Source organism: Bos javanicus, chromosome 17 (genome assembly GCF_032452875.1).
Source record: "Bos javanicus breed banteng chromosome 17, ARS-OSU_banteng_1.0, whole genome shotgun sequence".
Classification (NCBI taxonomy): domain Eukaryota; kingdom Metazoa; phylum Chordata; class Mammalia; order Artiodactyla; family Bovidae; genus Bos; species Bos javanicus.
This window is the reverse complement of record NC_083884.1, coordinates 64,929,437-64,954,611: the sequence shown is the minus strand read 5'-3', so window position 1 is coordinate 64,954,611 and position 25,175 is coordinate 64,929,437. Positions and strand designations below refer to the sequence as shown.

Sequence of the window (25,175 nt, the reverse complement as noted above, 5' to 3'; positions counted from 1 at the left end):
CGCGAGCTCAGCTCCTGGTCGTGTCCGATTCTTTCAACCCCATGGACTGTACAGCCCGCCAGGCTCCTCTGTCCATCGGGTTTGCTAGGCAAGAATTGTGTCTGCTGCTCTGGCAGAGATTCTTTACCACTGCACCGCCTAGAAAGCCCTGTAAAAGACTGTTAAGAGGCTGCAAAGACAAGCTATAGGCCGGGGGGTAGGTGTATAAACCAAGTATCTGACGAAGTTAACATCTAAAAGATATAACTCCAAACGAGTTAAAAAACAAACAATCCAAATAAAAACTGGCAAAAGACATGAACCAAAAATGTATATCCAGAGAAGACACAGATGGCCAGGGAGTGCACGTGAGTAATGGTCAATGTCAGCAGCTGTACGGAATGCACAGACTGACACCGCAGCGAGCTGTCCTTACACACCTAGCAGCATGGCCGAAGGCGGACTTCCTGGCGGTCCAGTGATAAAAATCCACCTGCCAACGCAGGGGACACAGGCTGGACCCCTGGTCCAGGAAGACTCCACGTGCCGCGGGGCAACTGGGCCTGGCTACCACAACCACTGAAGCCTGTACGCCTAGAGCCCGAGCTCCTCCAGTGAAGCCACCACAAGGACCCCACACACCACAGCTAGAGAGTGGCCCCCCTGCCGCAACGAGAGAAAGCAAGGGGTCCCAGCACGGCCAAGACTACATTTTTTTAAAGAAAGAAAAAAAACCAGAAACATAACCAAGAGTGGCCAGAAGGGAAAACGGGGGCACCACCAAGTGCTTGAGAAGAGGTTAAAAAATACCAGTTGCCTTTAAAATTCAACATACAACTACTGTACCACCCAACAAGTGCACCCTTAGGCATTTTTCCAGAGCAGTAAAACCTGGGTTCACACAAACACCTGTATAGGACTGTGCATAACGGCTGTGCTTCTAACCCACATCCGGAAAGAAGTCAGAGGTCCTTCAATGGGTGAGTGGGTAAACGAACCATCGAACACCCACGCTGTGGAAAACTACTCAGCCATGAAAAGGAACAAACTAATATACACACACACCTTGGATGAATCTTGAGGGACCTGTGCTAAGTGAAAGAAGATCCTCCCCAAAGGTTACATACTATATGACTCCACTTATGTAATATTCTTGAAGTAATAAAACTAGAGAAGTAGGGATCAGCTTAGTGGGCGTCAGAGGTCAGGCTGTGGCTCCATCCGGGTTGCAAGAGGGGCCTGAGGTGGCAGAGCCCATCCGTGTGATGACGCTGGCAATGTTAACACGAGGGCTGGGAAACTGCACTCTGGTGCACCACTGGGGGAACCCGGATAAAGGGCACACAGGAGCTGTCTATATTATTTCTTGGAACTGCAAGGAAACCTACAATTACCTCAAAACGAAGTTTCATTTTTTAAAAACAGCTTTCAAATGAGTTCGGGTATGAGTTACATTAGGTCTATACACCAAAGGACTTCCTTGATGGTCCAGCGGCAAAGACTGCGCTCCCAATGCAGGGGGCTCAGGTGTGACCCCTGGTCAGGGAACTAGACCCCACATGCCTCAACTAAGACCCAGGGCAGCCAGATAAATAATTAAAAAAAAAGTCTGGGGACTTCCCTGGTGGTTCAGTGGTTAAGAATCTGCCTGCCAATGCAGGGGACACGGGTGTGATCCCTGGTCCAGGAAGGTACCACACACGGAGGGGCAACTAAACCCACGCACCACAACCACTGAGCCCACAATCTGCAACAAAAAAGCCACCGCAGGAAGGCCGTGCACCGCAACCAGAGAGCAGTTCCCGCAACCAGGGAAAAGCTGCTCGCAGCAACGAAGACCCAGCACAGCCAGCTAAGTATTTTTAAAAGTCTACACACTGAGACTAGGTTAGTATCTTCTCTTCCAACATCTGCCACATTTCAGCAATAAATATTTCCCTCTCCAGAGATGACAGATGAATGATAATTCATTCAACTAACACTGCCATCTGACAATACACTCTTAGTAATCCAGACACTAGCTGCTGCATTAACCTGCACAGAAGAGGCTCTGTCTCAGCAGATGATGAGTGAGACCGTGGAACAGACACAGGACAAACCGGCCAACAGAACACTGGAGTGTCAGAAACAGACCCCCGCACACAGAAAGCGCATCACAGAGGGACACTGGGGCAGCCACCGAAACGGGTTCACGACCCATGACCATGAGCCCAGTGTGAACGATACTGGCTCTCACACGGCTTCAAGAGCGGCAGTTTATCAGTAACAACGTTCCTTGTGCTAGTCTGTATTAGGGGGAAAACTGCAGGCAATTCAAATGCCAGAACAACGGAGAAGCTGTGTGCTACTCACACCCTGGTGTACTGAATACACAGCAGTCAAAACGGGTAACTAGAAGGAACGTGGCGGAACCTCAGAGACACCTCTGAGTGGAAAGCACTCCCAGATTACATACTGCATGATACGCTTTCTTAAAAGCTCAGAAACAAACAAAAATATCTGCTCAGGGCTGCAGACTTAGCAGATAAAATTATACACTTGAAAAGAGAAGGAAGCAGAAGTCCATCAGGTTCAAGAAAGCAGTCACCCGGGTTTGGGGGTGTGGGGCAGTGGTGAGCATCGAGGCAGGGCAGTGGGAACGGGAGCAGCCGTCTGGACAGGCAGCATCACTGAGGAAGCCTCCCTGAGCGTGAGCAGCAGAGCAAGGGTGTGCATCTCTTTACCACCCTTCACAATTTACAGACGTGAACTGATCTGTATACATCAAATTATACATAAACAGGGACTTGGTGGCCCAGTTGCTAAGCCTCCTCGCTCCGGGTGCAGGGGGCCCAGGTTCAACCCCTGCTCAGGGAACTGGACCTCACAGGCGGGAACTAAAACAAAAGATGACACGGATCCTGCGTGCTGCCACTAAGATCCACACAACCAAATAAATAAATTACATGCAAACAGATAATAAAGAATCAATAACACATAAGCCCACGACCCATAATTTTTTAAAAAATCTTTAAGCAACTGCTCATGATTGATAAATCCTGACAGGCTGAACCCACCCCATGATTACGTGACAGGCTGAAAAAGGTCAGAATGCGGTCAGGACACAAGTGTTCTAACGCCCCCCAGTTCTGTTTCCCTACCTAGACTGGAAGGCACTAGAGTGCACCTCTGGATCTCAAGTGGGCTCCCGTGACACAGCGATGTCTCAAAATCAACATTCAAGCGTGTCAACAAGTAACAACAGTGAAAGAAAAGAAGATGGTGAGAGGCGCACTGTCCTCATGAAGGCGTAAGCATGGCTCTCCAGGTCACCCCATCACTCCAACTCACCTGGGTCTGAATGTGTTCTCTGAGCACGAAGGGGTGGGGAGTCCTGGGAGTAACATCTACGCAAGCCCTCCTGTGACCACCACAGGGAGGTCAGCATTGAAATGTACAAAATCCACTGAAGAAATGTCTCTAGGATGGTTTTCGTCTAAATTTCTGATTTTTAGGCCCAAATGATGAAGATACTGTATATGGAGAGGCACTCTGGGAGTATGTACTTTAATATACAAGGACATGCATTGTAGAGACCTTTCAGAGTTCAACCAGAGCTGACAAATGCACACACGTGCCGATCTAGTCCCGTCTCAGAACATCGCCAAGGACAAAGGACACTTCAAAGAGAGAGGTGGCCTGGCCATCGTGCAAACGCTCTGCGACAGGTCTCCTCACGCCCTGACAGCACGGCCTGGACTGGACTGGGGAGGGCGGGACAGAGAGGTGACAGAGGCGCCTGGTGGGGACCACACTCGGCCCAATCACGGGAAGGGACCACAAGGTGCCGCTTCTAGTTTCAGCCACGACCACACACACAGTCGGACGTCTTCACTTCTGTTATCTGGACAGATTTCACAGCCGACTGCGAGCTTCCATAAAAACACTTGGGGTGAGAAGCGGAATTCAAACACGACAAGGCCGAGCACTTCGCGGGCCTCTCTGGAAGTTACTGACCATCACGCTCCACCAGGAGAGTCGTTACAGCAAGAACTAGAGGCTGGGATTAAGAGGACGTGGGAGGGAGTTTTGGAAACACTGGAAAAGTCCATTTCTGGACCCCAGGAAGAGAATAAAGCCAAAGGCTCTTCAGTTCACCATCACCTGCCGGATCCCATCCTGTGTGGTGGCCTGAGGTAGGGTTGGCAAGTACACACCACCAGTGGCAAGGAGACCTCTGCCCTGACCCGTCCTCCACTCTAGTAAGCAAAATACCCTCATCGAGGGTTTAATCCCTCCACTTCCGAGTCTCCCCTTCCCCTCAACAGGTAATTCTATTTCCCCGACTAAGCAAGCTAACGGCTCATTGAAAGGCCAAAGGCCAGAGCAACAGACTGCCACCAGGACAGAGTCACAGGCGGCCTGCCACCTCACATTACGCTGCAACTGCTGAACGAATAAGAGAATGGACTTCGGCACGCTTGTTTATGAAAGGCAGAAACAGTAACCACCTGCCTACCCCTGGTTGGTTCAGATGGGATGACAAACGAGACAGATATACCGAGAGAAAATATAACTACTTCACAACTTAACAGGAACGTCACCACCAGAGAGGACATTATAAGGAATCTCACACCCAGCCAAGTTAACTGAGAAACCCAGGCTACCAACCCCACATCACTAAGTGATCTCATAGCCACTGTGGCATTCGGTCTACAGACAACCTTGAAAAGTTCAAATGCTTTTAGGCCTGACTCAGACCAAAACATTTCATCAGTCCTTTTGAGTCTCCGGGTCCTCGTCTGTAAAACGAGATGGAGCTCCATCTCTTCCCCTCCAAGACTACTCCACTCTCTCCCCTCCCTGTCCTAGGACCCACCGTGTGGACCACATCCATGGGGGCTCTGGGTCTCAGGCTTCCAGCAGGATTTGCCCACTAGGCCATGTGGCTTGTGAGGCAGAGGTAGGTCAGGGTACTTCTTGCCCACCCCACTCCCTGATGGGAACGGGGGCTACCTCCCTGGAACAAACGTCTCAACTCCTCTCAGGGGTCCTCTCCACGAACTATCTAGAAAACCAGTCACTCCATCACCTCTACAGGACTAAAGGTGGACACCTAAAGGTCCTGCTACTACTAGCCCTGGGGAACCAAACCTTTGCTCCTGACTTCCCTGCCCTAGACTCAGTAGCCTCTCCATTGCTGTGCTGTGCCCAGTCTTGTCCAACTCTTTGTGACCCCACGGACAGTAGCCTGCCACGCTCCTCTGTCCACAGGATTTCTCAGCCAAGAATACTGGAGTGGGTTGCCATTTCCTTCTCCAGGGGATCCTCCTGACCCAAGGATCGTCACCACTGAGCCACCTGGGAGGCCCGGTCTCTCTACGGACCTTTACTCCAAACTCTCCTGACTTGAATGTGCCACCTATTTCCTGCTGGGATCCTGGATTACATAGGACACACCACAACCTGTACCTCCTAAGGTTACAGATTAGAAATCACATAGCTACTATTGCCAGGCCCCGAGCCCTGATGACCGTTACAACTATTCTCTGGGCGGGAACCGTTTTGTCCCAGTTTACAGAGTGGAGGATGAGAGACGTTAAAATATCGGCCCCAGCGCACGCAGGTGTGGAAGAGCTACAACTGGGGCCTTAGCCTCCAGACGCTATTCCGTTTCTATTATCACCGTCACGGTCACTATTTTCCCTACCACGCCAGAGCTCCTTATCTTCGTCATTCCTACAGGCAAACAACTCGTCTTGGAGGAAAAGAATCTTATTTCTAGGCCTGGACACAGTTGACCGGTATGGCTAAGAGCGGGAGTTGCGGAGTCGATTCAAAGTTCAAAGCCTGACTCGCCACTTGCAGGAAGTGTAACGGTGAGCAAGAGAATTCCCTCCACCGGGAGCCTCAGGGTCCTCCCACAAAACGGGAAATACAGCAATTCCCTCGCCGGGTTCTGGCGAGGGTTCAATAGGATAACGCTTGCGAAGCACCTGGCGAGCAGTAAGCGCTCCGAGGACCGGAGACGCGCTGGGAAACTGAGGTTTGGAGGCCTTGGCGCTTTTTATTACCTCCGAGGACCGAGGAGGTGGGCTGGGGCCTGGGAACCCGAGGGAGAGAGCCCGCCGCCCCCGCCCACGCCCGCGCCCACCTGCTCCTCCAGCCGCTCTATCTCCAGCTGGTTCTTCTCCTCTTCGTCGTACCCCCACTCGTACTCCCCGGGGGAGCTCTCGGCCGAGGAAGCCATGGCGTACTCCTCATCTCCATCGCTCTCACTCACGCCTTCCTCCTGCTGGTCCCACTCTGGCCCCATGGTCTTGTACGTCGCGGCGGCCACGGCCCGCGATAACACCTTCCTCCTCGCCCGAGCCGCCTTAGCCTCATCCTGCTCTCCCTCAGCCTCGGGCCCGGCCTTGGGCTCAGCCTCCGCTTCAGAAGCCGATGCTGCGGCCGCCGTCGCCATCTTGGACTTTCAGAGACTCCCGGGTCCTCACTTGGCCGCCAAAGACCCGCAGTAGTAGGAGCTGCCCGCGGCGCGCGCCTGGTCAAAATCCCGCTCGTCTGCCACCTGAAGAGAAACTATGCGCCTTGGATGACATGGAAATCTCTAGATACACGAGATTCATGTTATTTTATATACTTTCAGTAGCTCTTGTTCGGAAAAGAAAGCTCACCAACAGGGCATGCCTTCCGGCACAACGTCGGACAGCACTTGGGCCCTTAGGCAGGAAGTGGAAGCCATAGAGGCAACCACGGACTGAGCGTGATGGTTGTAGTTAAGGGTTTGGCGCCATCTTGAGAAGGTCAAAAATGATTCTTGGAATAAATACCTTACCACCTAGTCTGACCTGGCGCGTGATTCAGTCTCCCCAGCAACTGAGCCTCAAACGCGCAGAAAAGTCTTAAGTCCTCAGGGAAGGATCGATTGCACCATTAATGAGAATAACTCATTTCCCAGAGATTCCTTCTCTTTATTTAATGCCTGGCGCCTAGCACTTAAATACACGTGTGAGTTTTGATTTTTAGGATCATATTCTGCAAACCAGTATCAATAAATTACATTAATAAACATTTACTTAGAATCTCTTCATTGCTATATCTTGTGATTTAATCTGTGCCACTTTGCTTTTTAATAGAGACATAAACATATACACTTTTTAAAATCAGAGCAACGTATTCTTGCCTTTAGTTAAGCTTCTCACTTTAGAGATAGAAAAGCCTTGATGGGTCTATTTATTGCCTTGCTCCCTCATTAGCAAGCTTAATCGTGTCGTTTTGGGTTGTTTTCCCAAAGCACCCTAAGTAGATACTCAATACAAGATTTGCTCAATGGATTTAGAACTGTCCTTGAATTAGTACAAAAAAGATCGAGGTTTACAAAGACGCTATCTTTCACCTTGGAGCACACAGCCAGTTAGGAGCAGAAACGAGATTCTAACTCAGGACTGTTCAAGTCAGAATCCCAACTGGGCCCCTCTGCGCAACCTAGGGCAAGTTACTAAACCGTTCTGATCCTCAAAATTCCTAAACTGCAAAATAGAGCCAAGAAGGGTGGACTGATTGATCCTCTGCGCCGAATTAGGAGGGGGCTTTGTGAACGCAAAGCTGGGTCCCAATTTCCAGCTCAAGGATCCTCAAGATTCAGAACCCAGCTAGGTGGACTAGCCCTCAAGCGATTTCAAACCTTGAGGCTCCGCGCCCCGGGAACAAAACGGGGACACGTGAACGCAGCGGGAAAGCGCAGGCGCAAGGTCGCCGGGACGTTAGAGGGTGCGCGCTCCCAGCTGGGAGCCGACTCGCGCACGCGCCCCTCCCCTCGGCCGCGCGCTCCACCTGCGCAAGCGCAAGCCCGCAAGATGGCGGCGGCTGGAGCGGGCCGTCTGAGGCGGGCGGCGTCGGCCCTGTTGCTCCGGGCCCCGCGCCTGCCCGCCCGGGAGCTCTCAGCTCCCGCTCGGCTCTATCACAAAAAGGTAAGAGCGGCCGGGGGGTCCGCACCGGGCGGGGCGGGGCGGGAGTGTGACGACTACCCAGAGAACTTAGGGGTCCTAGCGGAGGCCCAGCCTAGTGACCCTCCCGGCTCTGCGCGGCCCTGGAACCCCGACTGCAGCCCAGGGCCCTGGCCGCCCCCAACTCTGGATGGAGGGGCCTTCCTCTCAAGATGCCGCCTCGAGTGACTCCCTGGCTGCGCTGGGGCAACTAACCGCGCCTGAAACAAAAATGACAGCTCCGCTAGCCTAGCGGCAGCTGCCCTCAACCTGAAACATCCATCCAGCCTTTAAACCTCCCGACTGCCCAGGAAGCAGGGTCCTGCTCTGTCCGGGCTAGTCGGACACACAGCGGCCGAGTGACCTTGGGCAAGTCACTGCCCTGCGCTCGTCAGATGGGGTCTGGGCAGCGCCCCCGGACGCGAGACCATTGCCTGCTGAGTCCTGGGCAGGACGCTTGGCACAGGGAGGCCACTGAGGATTGATGTTAGTGTTGCAGGAGCTCAGAGCCTCCGAGTGGACATGGACGTGTAACCCACAGTCGTCACGTTTTTGTGTTTGTTTTGGCTTGGGGGTGGTGGGATGCTGTGAGTTAAGAGACAGGTTGGGTAGTCGGCAGCCACATGAGACGTCTCACTCGGGAACCGGTTAACTACAAAAAGAATGCGGTAAATCAACCCCGGGGCAGAAAGTCCAGACTGGATATTATCTTACAGATCCTTGGACTTGGAAGTCAAAATCCGTGGTCGGATAGGTCGGGGGAAGGGGACTGGAAGCTCGGAATACTTAACGACTAACTGGGAAACAAACGCAAGGTTTTTAAAGCCTCGCGTGTGCCGGTTTGAATAGATGTCTACTCTGTTCTGGCTTCCAAGCGTTTGCGCACAGACCTCACTCCCCGCGGACCCAGGGCTGTGTGTTGTTGACAGTACACGCGGAATGACCTGGCGCGCGCAGCCTTTCCGCCACCAGGGCGCGCTGCGGCACCGCGGATTTCAGGGCCCCGAAACACAGTCATGGTTACTATTTATCAGCGTACACAGATGGCCGTATTCCATAGCCTTGTTAGTCCCGTAACAGTCTCCTTGAGGCTTCTGGAAAGTCCTTCCCTTTCTGGACCATACATACGTATAGTTTTTTGAATAGTAATCATTCTTTTGAGAATGCATTTTGTTCCGAAATTACAAAAGTGCTGTTTGAGCCCAACTCTGTGACTTGGGTGGTTAGAGGTCAAGTAATTATTTGTGGTTCAAAACCCCACAGAATTAAGACATGATTTTGCTGATTTTTCTCCAGGATCCCCATATGTCTTAAATCCAGCCCAAGTGAAATTTGGTATTAGGTGATGGCCTGCCAGGTCCAGCTTGCTGACTTGAAGGAGCTTGTCATCAAAGTCGGGGAGATGAACAGCAAAAAAGAGTGACTGTGATTTGTCTTCACTCTCATTTCAGGTTGTTGATCATTATGAAAATCCCCGAAACGTGGGGTCCCTTGACAAGACATCTAAAAATGTTGGGACTGGATTGGTGGGGGCTCCAGCGTGTGGTGATGTCATGAAATTACAGGTATCCCTGGTTTCCATCTTTACTGGTGGTAACGGTTACCCCTTTGCTTGTACAGTGCTCTGTATTTGACAGAGCATTTACACGTTCGGCATTGCCTCTGGTCCCCATCTTGATTCCTGTGAGGTGGGATAAGTCAGTGTTACAAATGATTCCAACAGGGGCTGAATCCTAGTCCTCCTGGTAAACTGTGCTGACCCCTTCTGACAGAATAAACAGATCTCACGTTCATACTCACTGTATCAGTTAGCAATCCCCAGAGGGATAGGAAATGCAATAAATCAAACTCTGCCTGCCCCCACTTTGGAAGCGCCTGGCACTCTGGTAAACCATAGGTTTCTCCACATCTCCTTCGTCACCGTGGTGGGAAGCTGGCCAGGCGGCTTCATGCCTATCTTGGAAAACAGAAACAAGACAGGCGGGAACGCGCTACATGCGGTTTGACGTCAAAGGAAAAAACACTAACCGGTGGCCTTTACTGCCAACTCTCGCAGTGTTTTAAGATGTGCACTGGCCCAGCAGCTGGGAAGCCAGAAGTCAGGCTTGGGAGTGGGAGGAGACTGGGCAGGAGCCATACGTTTTGGCTGACCTTTGCCAGCAAGGCCCGTATAATTCTGTATAGTTGTTCCTGCTTGCAGCTTTTCATTGCTGAACTCTTTGAAACAGAGGGGCCTCCATAATCAAAGCCCAAACTTTTAAGTATGGAAAGCAGGACCAAAGCTCTTAGGAAGTGCCCTGTGGGCCTCCCTGAGTGCCAGGTTATGCAGGCAGCACCAGAAGCCTGCTAACTCCTGCCTCTTTTCTAGATTCAAGTGGATGAAAAGGGGAAGATCGTGGACGCCAGGTTTAAAACATTTGGCTGTGGTTCTGCCATCGCCTCTAGCTCGTTAGCCACCGAATGGGTAAAGGGGAAGACGGTAAGGCTCCTGAAAACTAGAACCTGCCTCTTGGTTAAGGGAAGGGTTTAAACAAACACTATAATTTTTTTCTAAATATTCCAAGGATTTTCTTTTTAATTTCGCTTACCCAGATTTTTATCAAATTCTTCTCCACATTGGGAATTATGGATAATCTTAACTTTTTTTAGTTTGGGGTTTTCTGTTGTTGTTGACCATTTTTATTTGTTTGAGGGTTTTGGTGATGTTTTAACTAAATCAAAAAAAGGTCCCCACCTACCCCTTGAACACAACAGAAGTGGAGAGAAATCTTTGGCTTTCTCCAAGGTCACAGATATTATCATTTCTTAGAAGTCTAAGTCTGCTAGGGGGTGGGTGTACCATGGTTTGTTTTGTTTATTCCTTCCCATCCAGTTTCAGGAAGGATTGCAGGTGGCTTACAAGCATTCATGAGATAACAGACTAGCCTTTCAAAAGTCCCGTCCTCGTTAAAACCTCTCAGTAAAGCCAGACTGTAAGTGCTCGTCCTTGCAGCCCCAACAGCCAAAGTTTAGCAAGCTGAGTCACGGAGGCCTGTGCCGGGCAGCTCTACAGCCAGGCCGCCTGCCAGGCCACGTGCCACCAGCCCCCTGTGACTCAGGGCCTCCTGGCCGGCAGGCTCCTCAGAGCCAGGAAGCAAAGACCTAGCTTGTACTGGCCAATCTGTCCGGAACGATCCTCAGGGGAGGAGGGCATGAGGAGACAGGACACCTCAGAAAGTGGGGAGAGGGCCTTTCTCTGACCTTGAGAGCCTCCCATCTGAGTTTGCAGGAACAGAACTTGAAGCTTAATTCAGTTGAGTTAGCAGACTTGGAAGACTGGGAGACAGGCTGGGAAAATGCTTTCCTTAAGCCAGCAGGTCATATTCCACAGAGGCCTGCCTCCTGCTCTGCCCTCGGCTTGAGACAAACTCCAGGCATCCTTTCAGTCCACCTGGAGGTGAAAAGTCCTCCTACAGGCAGGGGATGAGCCCCAAGGTCTCCTCCCAGGAGCTGTCTATGCTGCTGGCCCTGGCCCCGCCCACCTCCCTGACACCATCCAGCTCGTAGAATCGATGGACGTCAGAGAAGCTCATAGTCACACAACCAACGCAGGAAATCACTGCCTTTCGGCAAACAGGTTCGAGGGGACTTCCTGGTGGTCAAGTGGTTAAGACTCGGTGCTTCCACTATAGGGAATGCAGGTTCAGTCCCTGGTTGGGAACTATGCTCCCTCGTGCCATTTGGCCAAGAAAAAAAAAGGCTGGAGTTTCTGGCCTCAAGCAGATCCCTCCGAGACTCCCCAGGCTCTGCTACTGGCTGAGACAATGTCTCTGCAGGCCGGGCTCACCCCAGCCCAGCAATGTTTGCTCTTCAGTTCCACCAGACAGCATCACTAAAACTGCCCATCTGTCCTGTCTGCCTCTCAGGTGGAGGAAGCCTTGACCATCAAAAACACAGACATCGCCAAGGAGCTGTGCCTCCCGCCTGTGAAACTGCACTGCTCCAGTACGTGTCGCCTCCAGCATGCCAACAGGCTTGGACTGGGGGTGGGGGTGGTATTGGGGGTTTTCCATAATGGTATCCACGTGCATTTGGACAGGGGAATGGTGAGTCCTTTGGGGTCGTGGAATCCACCTTTATAACCTCTGAGGGTTAGAGCTCGGGTTGTCTTCACAGCCTCCAGAAGGTCGGGGCCCCAGGCGGGTGCTGTGGGTTGGGCATCATGCAGAGCTGGTCACAGCCTCACTTCTGACCTTTCGGAATATCCTCCAGTCGTGTCATCACCTCCCCCTCACAGAGCAGCAAATGAAGGCTCAGGTTCAAGCAGCCCAGCCTCACAGCTCCTCAGGGAAGGGCCAGAGTCTAAAGCCCAGACTTTGATTCCGTATCTGTGCTGTTCCCACCCCACGGTGGTGAAGTTGGCACCAGTGAAGGAGAAAATGCGGCTTCCAACATAATCCCATCTGCCGTGCGTTTTATCGTTTCCTTTCCAGAGGCCGTTACTCTCAGGGTCTGCATCTGTGTATATGGGATGACTCAGCCCAGCTGTGCAGTAGCCCCCTCTTCACTGTCCTGAGAGAAAGCCCAGATGCTGAAGGCTTTTACTTGGCTTTCCCGTTCAGTCTAAAGCCTTAAAAATCTCACCCTTCTAGGGGAAGGAGGGAATGAGACACAGTAGCCTTAACTAAGTGATGGAGGTTTACTGACCAAATTAGTTAAAAATCAGCAGAGAGCCAGGCCTCCTGCCAGGGCAGGACTCATAGGGCAAGACGTGTGTGCTGGGGCCGGGATGGAGGTCTGCTGAGACCCGAGTTCTTTCCACTTGAGCTGGAGTCTCAAATACCCAAGAATAAAGGCCGTAGCTTGTAAACATTTTCATGTGGTTTCAGAGAAACCCCTGCCTTTTCATCAGGCCTTCATGGGCGCTGGAACTTGAGCCAGTGTTCTCAGCCATCACTCCAGCTCTCTCAATGTTTGTTTCCCCCAAAGCCTCCCTTTTAATACCGACTCCAAAATAAAAGCTGCCGAACTTGGGATCACTAGAGTGAGCCGGCAAATGCCATCCCACCCCCAGACTGCCGCGACCCAAGTTATGCCAGCCAGCGTCACCGACATCCACCGCGCTTTCCCGATTCCACGTGAGCAGCTGAGAACTAACATCTGTTGTGTCCTTTCCCGCCCCCGCCCAGTGCTCCAGACACTATGTATACAGCCCTCACCCTACCCCAGCGAGAGGCTGAGCTAACGTAGAATCCCAGGTTTGTGCCCCAAGTCTGTCCCCAGAGCCGCCCCAAGGGAGTGGCTCAGGAAACGGCCAGATCGCTCCTGACCCTGCACCCTGGCGAGGTGACTGTCAAGCCCGTCCCAGCACCACTGTCTCGGCTCTTAAAGATGTAGAAACTTACAGGCTGTGTTTTGTTCCGTTAACCTGCAGTGCTGGCTGAAGACGCCATCAAGGCCGCCCTGGCTGATTACAAACTGAAACAAGAACCCAAAACAGGAGAGGCCGAGAAGAAATGAGCGCCTGGTGATGGATGCCTCAAAGGGCCCACAGGCTGCCAGCGTCCCCAGCCACGCGGTCACATGGGTGTTCAGAAGCCCTCGCACTACAATAAAAGCGCTCTGAGATCACACAACCTTTGCTGCTCACGTTGCGAATCTAACTCAAGCAAAATACACAGCCTAGTTGTTCTGAACCCTGGGGTTTCCTGCAGCTCACTTTCATCGCCTTAACCTCATGTGTGTCTGTACCTCGCGTGTGTCTATTTCGATTTATGTGTATGACCCCAAAACTGAAGTTAGTAGCGAAGTCTCAGGTTTGGGTAGTCGTGAAGTGCACAATATCTAATTCTACCTGAATCTTTTGAGGGAAGATTACCAATAGAAAGCCTTGGTAAGATTATTTGGTAGGACCAAATAAAGTACACGTATTGTACATAAAACAGATTTTGCATCTATATAATAAAGCAATGTTGTAAGACGGTGTCTCTGGTAAGCCTTGTCACTGGGGCCCCTCCCTCCCTTCACAGGACTGCCTTCAGCCCCACGGGGTTCGTTCGCAGATGCTGGATGGGGTGACGACCGAGGCTCCTCCAAGCAAGCTGGGTGGCAAAGACCACGCGTGGAGGTCTTCACAAAGCCGACGTCAGTACTGTCTTCTGAAACAAGGGGGAGGGGAAAGGACATGGCCATCACTCTTCATTGTTCTTTACAAAATAACAGGTTGACAACTCAAAGTGACTCCAAGAGATCCTTTTTGTAACTTCCCTGGTTTCTGAAATCTGAGAAACTCTGGCTTGGACTCTACCCTAAAGCTATGGACGGAAAACAGATAGAGGCCTGAAGAATGAGCTTTAAATATCAGTTTCTAGGCCCAGGTTCTGCTCCAGGTCTGGCCAGGCAGTTCCAGTATCTGACTTTGTTTTTAACTTTTTATTTAATGGAGTATGGCACCCCACTCCAGTACTCTTGCCTAGAAAATACCATGGATGGAGGAGCCTGGTGGGCTGCAGTCCATGGGGTCGCTAAGAGTCGGACCCGACTGAGCGACTTCACTTTGACTTTTCACTTTTATGCACTGGAGAAGGAAATGGCAACCCACTCCAGTATTCTTGCCTGGAGAATCCCAGAGACGGGGGAGCCTGGTGGGCTTCCGTCTATGGGGTCGCACAGAGTCAGACACGACTGAAGCGACTTAGCAGCAGCAGCAGCAGCAGCAGCAGTGACTTAGCAGCAGTAGCAGCAGCCAATTAACAATGTTGTGATAGCTTTAGGTGGACAGCAGAGGCCCTCAGCCATACAAATACACGTATCCATTCTCCCCCATATATCCATTCTCCCCCATGCCCTCTCCCATCCAGGCTGCCATACAACGTTGAGCAGAGTTCCCTGTGCTATACAGCAGGCCCTTGTTAGTTATCCAATTTAAATATAGCAATGTGTACATGTCCATCCCAAACTCCTTACTTGTCCCTTTCCCTATCCTTTCCCCCACCAGCAGCCATAAGTTTGTTCCAATACCCGACTCTTGAGAACCTCTTGGGTGGTTTTGTGTGGAGGCGATGAACCAAGCCATCAGGAAGAAACCTCTTTGGTCCACACCTGCACAGCTGTGATACTTAAGTAGTTCATTCTGAACAGTCTGTATGTGTACAGTGATCTAAAGTTTTAAAACATCCATCTCTGACTCAGGGACAAATAACAGCCTCATCTCTGTCCGCCTATCCCATCTGCCCCCAGGGTAGACAGGCGATGGGTGGGGGGTCATGCAGAGATGCCCTCGGTCACGCAGCAGCTCAAAGCCCCACTAAAGGAGGTCCAATGGTCTAGTGAAAACATGACCTCAAAATGCCAGGTAAGACTCGGATCTCCAACTTCAAAAGTAAGATGTCCTGACATTCAGGCATAGGCTGGCTCTGTCTTCTCTTAAATATACCTCCTTTGTTTAAAAAAAAAAAATGAAACGAAACTCCTCTGTGTTCTGGGGAAGGGCATGGAACTTCAAAGGCCCTTCCCCTGCACCCGGCGGGGAAGGCCACAGAGCAAGGCCTTCATCAGAACCTCAAATTACAGCAGCCGGGTGGAACCACGTCACGTTGTCCCGTGTGGCGTGTCCTGCGGTTTAATCCACGGTCCCTGTAGGCTGCGCTTGTGTCTTCAGTATATGTGGCCGCCCTGCAATTCCCCACCACTGTTCTTTGTGACTTTTTTAAAACGAGACATTTTTGTCCCAGTTACACCCTTTGAGAGCCGAGCCTAAATTCTACACATCAGAAGCTGTTCGTAACAGCCACGGCGATAGCCCAAACCTCAAAATATGTGGTCATGTAGCTGAAAGAGAAGAACATTTGGGTTGAACTTCCATGAGAGACTGTCCTTGGCCCAGACACAGCTAGTCTGAACCACAGGGGGGCACCATGTCCCCGTGGGCGAACTCAAGTCTTGAGATCTTGACATCCCAAGAATCTTCGCGTCTCCACGTAAACTCTTCCACGGGAGATCCCAACATGTAAGTGACAAGCTCTGTGCACTCTTGCGTCAGGCCAGGCCCTCATATTTGTAATCCCCTCCATCCTCAGGACAGCCCTCTGGGGCGGGCATCGTTTCAAAGAAGCAAACTGGCTTGGGAGGTCAGCTACTCCCGGCCACGAGGCTGGGTGTGGGCTGGGCGATCTCAGAGGCCGTGATCCTTCTGCCCTGTTTCTCCCCGCAGAACTGACGCCACCGGAGGCTCCCCTGTGCCTTGAGCATCAGCGGGAGGTGACCCCCAACACAGAGCGAGCCCTAATCCATTCATTTGGCCAACTTGCCGCCAAGCACTGTGCCTGGCCCCAGCCGTGCCTCAGTCATCCGGGAGCCCAATTTAACCCCAACATCTGATTAAATCTGATGCTTTGCGGGTAGGGCCTGGGCACGGACGTTTTCCCAAAGCTCCCCGGGAGTTTCGCAGAATGCAGCCCTGAGAGAGAACCACCATGGAGTGCTCTGCACTTTGCCAAGCAGTTTGCTGAAATTATTTCCGTGGAGGCTGACGCTCCTATGAGAAGGGGTCCCTTTCCAACTCTCTCTCCGCCCCTCCCACCTCATGCATCTGCCTTGGTCTGGGACTCTATCATCTCTCTCCTGGCCTCCCCACGGGCCTCCCTGCCTCCAGCCTCACTGCTGGAATCCAGTCCCCACTCTGACCCCGTCCCTCCTCTTGAAACCCGTCCCTGGCTCCCTATCACCCTTCAAACACATCCAAACTTCCTACTACACCAATCCATCTCTTTGATCCAGGCCCACCAAACCTTCCTTTCAGCCCTGTGCTGCTCCCCCGACTAGGAAGGCCCCAGCCAGGCACCCTCCCTTAACTTCCACTCAGCCTGGGAGCCTCATCTCAGACACTGCCTCCGCAGGGAAGCCGATCCCGACTCCCCCAGGCTGAGCTAGGCACCATTGCTGCTCCCAGAGCGCCTGCCCTTCCCTGATCCTTCCCTCATCCTTCCCTGATCCTTCCCTGGTCCCATGCATATTACGGATGGTTTTTGTACTCTGCTCTTGCCTTGTCTTTCTGTATCATTACTCAGAAACTTGAGTCTTTTTTAAATAATTTTTTTCATATTTAATAGGTAATATACTTTTTTTAAATTCAGGACTTTCCTGGGAATCCAATGGTTAAGAATCCACCTGCTAAAGCAGGGGACATCTGTTCAGTCCCTCATCTGGAGAGATCCTACGTGCCGTGGGGCAACCAAGCCCGAGCTCTAGAGCCCACGAGCCACACAACTACTGAGCCTGAGCACTCCAGAGCCTGTGCTCCGCACCAAGAGGAGCCACTGCAATGAGAAGCCCTGCGCCATGGCTAGAGAGCGGCCCCGGCTCGCTGCGGCTGGAGAAAGCCCAGGCGCAGCAGAGAAGGCCCAGTGCCACCAAGAATAAACAAATAAAAATGTAAAAAATAGTAATAATAAATATAATTAACTAATTCAAACAGCCTGAAAAGGAACAGAATGATATATAAGCTTCCTTACCACCCCTACGAATTCCCCAGTCTCCCTCCTCATAGGCAATCTCTGGCATTTGTTTCTTAGCTGTCTTTCCAGAAATTTCCAAAGCATATCCACATAAACATGTGGATATGCTACCACATGTTATTATGTAGCATACTACACATACTTCTGTATCTTTCTATTTTCCTCTTAACCATATTTCTCCATTTCAATTCCTGTAGACCGACCTCATTAACAGCTACCCAGGATTCCATGTAGGATGGTTCATAATTTAGCCTTCTATTGATGACAGTAATATCAATTTATGGCTTCCCTGAAAGTGAAAGAGGAGAGTGAAAAGGTTGGCTTAAAGCTCAACATTCAGAAAACTAAGATCATGGCATCTGGTCCCATCACTTCATGGGAAATAGATGGGGAAACAGTGTCAGACTATTTTTTTGGGCTCCAAAATCACTGCAGATGGTGACTGCAGCCATGAAATTAAAAGACACTTACTCCTTAGAAGGAAAGTTATGACCAACCTAGATAGCATATTCAAAAGCAGAGACATTACTTTGCCAACAAAGGTCCATCTAGTCAAGGCTATAGTTTTTCCAGTGGTCATATGTGGATGTGAGAGTTGGACTGTGAAGAAAGCTGAGCACTGAAGGATTGATGCTTTTGAACTGTGGTGTTGGAGAAGACTCTTGAGAGTCCCTTGGACTGCAAGGAGATCCAACCAGTCCATCCTAAAGGAGATCAGTCCTGGGTGTTCATTGGAAGGACTGATGCTGAAGCTGAAACTCCAATACTTTGGCCACCTCATGCGAAGAGCTGACTCATTTGAAAAGACCCTGATGCTGGGAGGGATTGGGGGCAGGAGGAGAAGGGGACAACAGAGGATTACATGGTTGGATGACATCACCAACTGGATGGACATGGGTTTGTGTAGACTCCGGCAGTTGGTGATGGACAGGGAGGCCTGGTGTGCTGCGGTTCATGGGGTCGCAAAGAGTCAGACACGACTAAGAGACTAAACTGAACTGGTGGCTTAGTGGTAAAGAATCCCCCTGCCAATGCGGGAGATGCAGGAGATGGAAGTTCAATCCTTGAGTCGGGAAGATCCCCTGGAGAAGGAAATGGCAACCCACTCCAGTAGAAATCCCATGGACAGAGGAGCCTAGCAGGCTACAGGCCATGGGGTTGCAAAGAGTCTGACACAACTTAGCAACTAAACAACAAATGTCAATCATGGGACCCAGCCTCTGGCCCAGCTCTTGTCTTACTAGGGGCTTCATGAACGCCTATTTAGTGAACGGATGGAGAGAGGAAGGATGTGTGAGCAGATGGACGGGTAGATGGAGGGGGTGGGTGGAGGGTGTGTGAGTGGATTGATAGATGGGTGTATGGATGAAGGACAGATGGAGAAACAGAGGCTCAGAAAGCTGAAATGACTTTCCTCAGATAGCACAGCGAGGAAGTGGTAGGTTAGACCACAGCTGTGGTCCTCTGCCCACCTCCCACCCCCTTCAAAGCACCACACCGTGGCTATGACCACATCTGTAGTCTAACCTTTCCTAGATGTTATTCCTGGATTCCAGCCACTTGGGACCACATCAAAATGCACTTTTACAACTTCCCATTAAGCACTGTCCTGCCAAAACTGGCTATCTATATCATGGAGTCTTCTTAAAAAGCCAAGCAATGAGAGGTGATCAAGGCCGCTTGAACTTGAGACAAGAAGGGAGCAGACTCTGTGTCCATCTTTGTGATGGGACAGAAGATTTCCGGGTCCCACTGAATCTTGGCAGAGTTGGGGGACCCTGTGGATGAGCTCCAGCCCCAACCAGAAGATGGATGTGAGTACCTCTCTCATTGGTGGCTTTGTGGCCTGTCTGCTTGCTTCCTCCATCCCTCAAGATGACATCAGCTAAGCCTTCAAGGAGGGCTCCCCAGAGAAGACCTTCTCCATCCAGGGAGCAGCAGCAGGACAGAGCAGGGTGAGCTCAGAGCCTTGGAGTCAGAAACAGTGGGCTCAAATTCTGCCTAGCCCTGTGTGACCCTGAACAAGAGACCTCAACCATCCCAAGTCTCCATTCATTCATCTGCAAAATGGGATAACAGTGTGACCTACCTGGTCTGGTTGACGTGACCATTAAATGAGATGAAGCATGTGAAGCTCGTGACACATAATGTTCATTGTTACGGTCACACGGCTCTTTAGCCCCAGAGATACACCCGGCACAGTTGCTGGGCATTTTAAATAGATGAGCTCATTTACTCTGCGCAGAAATCCTAAAATTCTATGATCATCCCATTTTACAGATGAAGAAACTAAAAGGTAAAGGCATGTGTCCAAGGTCACAGAGCCAGGACGTGGCCGCAGCGGGGCTCCAGCCCGAGATCTCAACCCGTGACTGGCCTATTTTCTCTTACGGCCATTATTATTACTGTTAACATCAGTCTTATTACCATGACTCGTAGCAACGGTTACTATTACTACCATTGTTACCACTGCTGTTATTACTATTTTTAAAATACTACAAGGAATTCCCTGCGATTCAGTGGTTAGGACTCGGCACTTTCACTGCTGGGGCCCAGGTTTGATCCTTGGTCAGGGTATTATGATCCCACAAGCCATGGCAAAAGACTAGAGTGACATGAAATAAAAATTGATAAAGTAAAATAAAATACTATAACTTCAGGCTTCCAACCTATGGTCCTTAGGATGAGCCCTCACAGCATGGCCTCCAAAGTTACACAAGTTGTAGTCTGCCTGCCCCTGTGCAGGGGACACACAGACGTGACTTCTGTCACACGTGGCTTGACAGGCAAGCTCACTCCACTGTACTTGGTCAGCCACAGAGCACAGCTACTCCCAAGGCCCGGCCTCAAATACCACCGGCACCCTCCCTGCCCAGCTATCTTTGGAAAGTCCTGTTGGGCACTCCAGCCTGTGGCCTCACCTCAGAGAAGCCCACATCCCAGAATAACTCTGGAGGCCCCCCGGGTGAGGACAACGCTTGATGCCCTGGAGCTGCTGGTGCAAAAAAGGTCCCGGGGGCCTCCATCCCCCCCGCCCCACCGCTGGGGCCTCAGGCTGCTGGAGCAGAGGAAGCCCCAGTGGGGAAGTCAGGCTGGACCCCCCTCCCCACCAAACACCTCTCCACCACGCACAGCCCCTTTGAGCAGGACCACAGGATATGAGGAAATAACCTTGGATGGGGATCTGGGGACTTGGGTTCTAATCCCAGCTCTGTCATGATCTCTCTATGTGACCTTAAGCAGGTACTTAACCTCCCTGAACTCTGATTTGCCTTCCTGAAAAATCAGCAGAATACTAGCTCCTAAATGATAGATTTGTTGTAGGGATTAAAAGAAGGATCACAAGTGGAAAAAAAACAAAAACACATTACCAGGAATGCAATAAGCACTCAATGAATGTTAGCCATCATCATCACCCCCATCAACACCACCATCGTCATCCCCATCACTATTATCATCACCCCCATCATCAACACCATCACCCCCATCATCACCATCATCATCACCATCACCACCATCCCCATCTTCATCTCATCATCCCCATCATCATCCCATCAACCCCAACATCACCATCACCATCATCCCCATCATCATGAAAGGTTATTGCTGAATCACGCAAAGATGCTGGGATTCTTGGGCCTCCGGAGAAGAATTCAATCCAGGGCCAGAGATGAGGCTTGATCGCTCAGAGCTTTCGTGTAATAAAGTTTTATTAAAGTATAAAGGAGATAGAGAAAGCTTCTGACATAGACATCAGAAGGGGGTAGAAAAAGTACCCCCTTGCTAGTGTTAGCAATGGAGTTATATACTCTCCAATGAATCCAAAGAATGTCTGGAGGTTGTAAAGATCTCACCAGACCTACTGCCATAATTTATATTTTAAGATAACAGGATTAGCTAGAAGGCTTAGTCCAGAGAATGCTCAAAGAATGCTCCAACTACCGCACAATTGCACTCATCTCACATGCTAGTAAAGTAATGCTCAAAATTCTCCAAGCCAGGCTTCAGCAATACATGAACTGTGAACTTCCAGATGTTCAAGCTGGTTTTAGAAAAGGCAGAGGAACCAGAGATCAAATTGCCAACATCTGCTGGATCATCAAAAAAGCAAGAGAGTTCCAGAAAAACATCTATTTCTGCTTTATTGACTATGCCAAAGCCTTTGACTGTGTGGATCACAATCAACTGTGGAAAATTCTGAAAGAGATGGGAATAACAGACCACTTGACCTGCCTCTTGAGAAACCTGTATACAGGTCAGGAAGCAAAGTTAGAACTGGACATGGAACAACAGACTGGTTCCAAATAGGAAAAGGAGTACGTCAAGGCTGTATATTGTCACCCTGCTTATTTAACTTATATGCAGAGTACATCAGGAGAAACGCTGGACTGGAAGAAGCACAAACTGGAATCAAGATTGCTGGGAGAAATATCAATAACCTCAGATATGCAGATGATACCACCCTTATGGCAGAAAGTGAAGAGGAACTCAAAAGCCTCTTGATGAAAGTGAAAGAGGAGAGTGAAAAAGTTGGCTTAAAGCTCAACATTCAGAAAACGAAGATCATGGCATCCGGTCCCATCACTTCAGGGGAAATAGATGGGGAAACAGTGGAAACAGTGTCAGACTTTATTTTGGGGGGCTCCAAAATCACTGCAGATGGTGACTGCAGCCATGAAATTAAAAGACGCTTACCCCTTGAAAGAAAAGTTATGACCAACCTAGATAGTATATTGAAAAGCAGAGACATCACTTTGCCAACAAAGGTCCATCTAGTCAAGGCTATGGTTTTTCCAGTGGTCATATGTGGATGTGAGAGTTGGACTGTGAAGAAAGCTGAGCACCTAAGAATTGATGCTTTTGAACTGTGGTGTTGGAGAAGACTCTTGAGAGTCCCTTGGACTGCAAGGAGTTGCAACCAGTCCATTCTGAAGGAGATCAGCCCTGGGATTTCTTTGGAAGGAATGATGCTAAAGCTGAAACTCCAGTACTTTGGCCACCTCATGTGAAGAGTTGACTCATTGGAAAAGACTCTGATGCTGGGAGGGATTGGGGGCAGGAGGAGAAGGGGACGACAGAGGATGAGATGGCTGGATGGCATCACCGACTCGATGGACGTGAGTCTGAGTGAACTCCTGGAGTTGGTGATGGACAGGGAGGCCTGGCCTGCTGCAATTCATGGGGTTGCAAAGAGTTGGACACGACTGAGCGACTGAACTGAACTGACTTAGTCCAGAGACTGCCTTCAGGCAGGATACATTATTGTTACATAATCCTTGTAAAGACCAGACCTACTCCCATAATTTACATTTTAAGATAACAGAATTAGCCACAAGGTTTAATCCAGAGACTGTCCTCAGGCAGGATGCATAATCCTAAGGAATGTAGAGGGAAAAAAAAGTTTGTCCTTTTTTCCTCCTTGAGAATTCCAGACCCCTCTCCCCTTGGGGACCCCTAGACTTCTTATCAACCTACCTAGGAAATGACTCTCTCAATCACCATCCCCATCATCCCGGTCATCACCATCATCATCCCCATCAACCCTATCATCATCACCTTCCATCATCATCACCATAATCATCCTCTATACTATCACAGTTATTCTTGTCATTATCATCACCACGGTCACCACCATCATTAGCAACATCGTCACCACCATTAGCAGTAGTGACAAATGTCACCATCATGGTCACTGCCATCATTATTGTCACCGTGATCATTGCTATGGACTATACTGTGTCCCCTCTCCCAAAACGCATATATTGAAGCCCTAACCTCACTGTGACTATATTTGAAGATAGGGTCTTTCAGAGGTAATTAAGGTTAAAAAAGGTCATAAGGGTACAGAGGTCTCCTCACTCATGCTCAGAGGATAGGCCATGTGAGGACAAAAGAAAAGTGAAAGTGAAGTCGCTCAGTCGTGTCCGACTCTTTGTAACCCCATGGACTGTAGCCTGCCAGACTCCTCCATCCATGGGATTCTCCAGGCAAGAGTACTGGAGTGGGGTGCCATTTCCTTCTCCAGAGAATCTTCCCAACCCCGGGATTAAACTCGGGTCTCCCACATTGCAGGCAGACGCTTTACCATCTAAGCCACCAGAGAAGTCCTGTGTGAGGACAAAGTAACCATCTAATAGCCAGAAAGCTCCCACAGAAATTGAGCCCTATTGGAAACTCGATCTTAGACCTTCCAGCCTCTAGAACTGTGAGAAAAGAAACTTCTATTGTTTAAGTCACGATATCTGTGGTATCTTGTTATGGCAGCCTGAGCAGACTGGCACATCAACCATCATCATCACTGCCATCATCAGTATCAATGTTTTCACCATCATGGACATCACACCATCATTACCATTGTCATCAGCAGCAGTATCAACATTACCACCATCTTCAATACCTTCATCATCACTGTCATCATCAGTACCAACATTATCATCATCATTATCATTGTCATCATCAGTATCAACATTATCACCATCACCAACATTATACCATCATCATTAGTATCAATGTTATCACCATCATCAATATGATTATGACTGGTGTCATCATCATCAGTATCAACATTATGACCACCACCAACAGCCTCACTATCATTGTCATCACCAGTATCAACATTATCACCATCAGCATCATCATCAGTGTTATCATCAGTACCAACATTATCATCATCATTATCATTGTCATCACCAGTATCAACATTATCACCATCAGCAGCATCATTAGTGTTATCATCAGTATCAACATTACCACCACCAACAGCATCATTATCATTGTCATCACCGGTATCAACATTATCACAATCAGCATCACACCATCAGCATCAATGTCATCATCAGTATCAACGTTACCACCATCATCAGTACCATCATTATAACTGTCATCTTCGGTATCAACATTATCACCTTCATCATCAACTTTATAACCATCATCATCACCTTCAGTATGCTAGGTCAGATTCCCCAGAGAGTTGACCCTCAGGTGGAGTTAACAAGCAGGGCATTGATCTAGGAGTGTTCCTGGGATTGACACCTGTGGAAGCCTGGTTAAGCAAGCAGGACTGAGCAGAGGGAGAAGATGGGTGGCAGGGTAGCCCCAACAAAGTCTCCAGTGACCCCATGGAGAAAAACAAAACAAAACTCTGATGGCCCCTCAGAGTTGTTCAGCATCAGGGCCCCTATCACTTACAATCTCTAAATTTTATCACAATATTGGGTTTGCGATATCATCTTCTCACTTTTCTCCAAAGGGGATTTGCATCTTACAAAAGAGAAGCCAAAAGGAAGGCTTGATAACACCACCAAGTAAATCACTGGTGGAATTCCAGGCATCTGCTGGGCTTACTATCCTGGGGCAAAGAGCCCTTTGGGAGTTTCTCACACTGTCCCATTTGCCCTCCAGCCCCAGATTCTTGCTCACTTTCCCATCACAGCAGAGCCCCTGGGGACCACCTCCCTTCCAGTGGGTGCTCATCCATTCCAACCCCAAAGGCTCGGGCCAGCATGGCCCTGCTTCCTGGCAAGTCTTCTTGGGCGGCAGCCGGGATCAGAGTCTCCTCTCAACCTTTCCCACTCTTTTTCTTCAGGAGCTGAACCAAAGGGCAAGCTGTTCATGCAGGCTGGTCCTTTCCCAGCTGAGCTAACCAAGCAGAGGGTCTCAATGAGGGACAGAGCCTGGGCCAGCGATGCCTGTGGAGAGCGACCATGAGCAAGCGTGGGCCTCTCCCATCTGTCCT

General features: G+C 50.1%; 2 protein-coding genes across 5 annotated transcripts in view; one reads left to right on the top strand and one right to left on the bottom strand.

Moving 5' to 3' along the window:
- SART3 (spliceosome associated factor 3, U4/U6 recycling protein) overlaps nt 1-7,492 on the bottom strand; it is a 42,029-nt gene extending 34,537 nt beyond the window's left edge. Inside the window, exon 1 of one of the 2 annotated variants that reach the window (XM_061385146.1) lies at nt 6,113-7,492. In XM_061385146.1, the coding sequence (XP_061241130.1) occupies nt 6,113-6,424 (312 nt within the window). In that variant the 5' untranslated portion in view covers nt 6,425-7,492. The remainder of the gene's footprint in view (nt 1-6,112) is intronic. The other variant, XM_061385147.1, reaches the window with a different exon arrangement.
- A 216-nt stretch (nt 7,493-7,708) lies between these two features.
- Nucleotides 7,709-13,905, top strand: ISCU (iron-sulfur cluster assembly enzyme). 3 transcript variants are annotated; one of them, XM_061385151.1, is made up of 5 exons: nt 7,709-7,931; nt 9,398-9,511; nt 10,315-10,425; nt 11,852-11,930; nt 13,360-13,905. In XM_061385151.1, the coding sequence occupies exons 1-5, from the start codon at nt 7,818-7,820 to the stop codon at nt 13,443-13,445; spliced, it is 504 nt and encodes a 167-aa protein (XP_061241135.1). In that variant the 5' UTR covers nt 7,709-7,817; the 3' UTR covers nt 13,446-13,905. The 3 variants fall into 3 exon arrangements, with proteins under 3 accessions (XP_061241135.1, XP_061241136.1, XP_061241137.1); XM_061385152.1 differs by lacking the exon at nt 13,360-13,905 and adding an exon at nt 13,115-13,352 and having other exon boundaries at nt 7,785-7,931; XM_061385153.1 differs by lacking the exon at nt 7,709-7,931 and adding an exon at nt 8,026-8,614.
- The last annotated feature ends 11,270 nt before the right edge of the window (nt 13,906-25,175 follow it).

Bases quoted from the DNA above. Each gene is read 5' to 3' on its own strand.
- ISCU (XM_061385151.1), top strand. From the start codon at position 7,818: ATGGCGGCGGCTGGAGCGGGCCGTCTGAGGCGGGCGGCGTCGGCCCTG. The intron at 9,512-10,314 runs GTATCCCTGGTT...CCTCTTTTCTAG, and splicing joins GTGATGTCATGAAATTACAG to ATTCAAGTGGATGAAAAGGG. The intron at 11,931-13,359 runs GTACGTGTCGCC...GTTAACCTGCAG, and splicing joins TGTGAAACTGCACTGCTCCA to TGCTGGCTGAAGACGCCATC.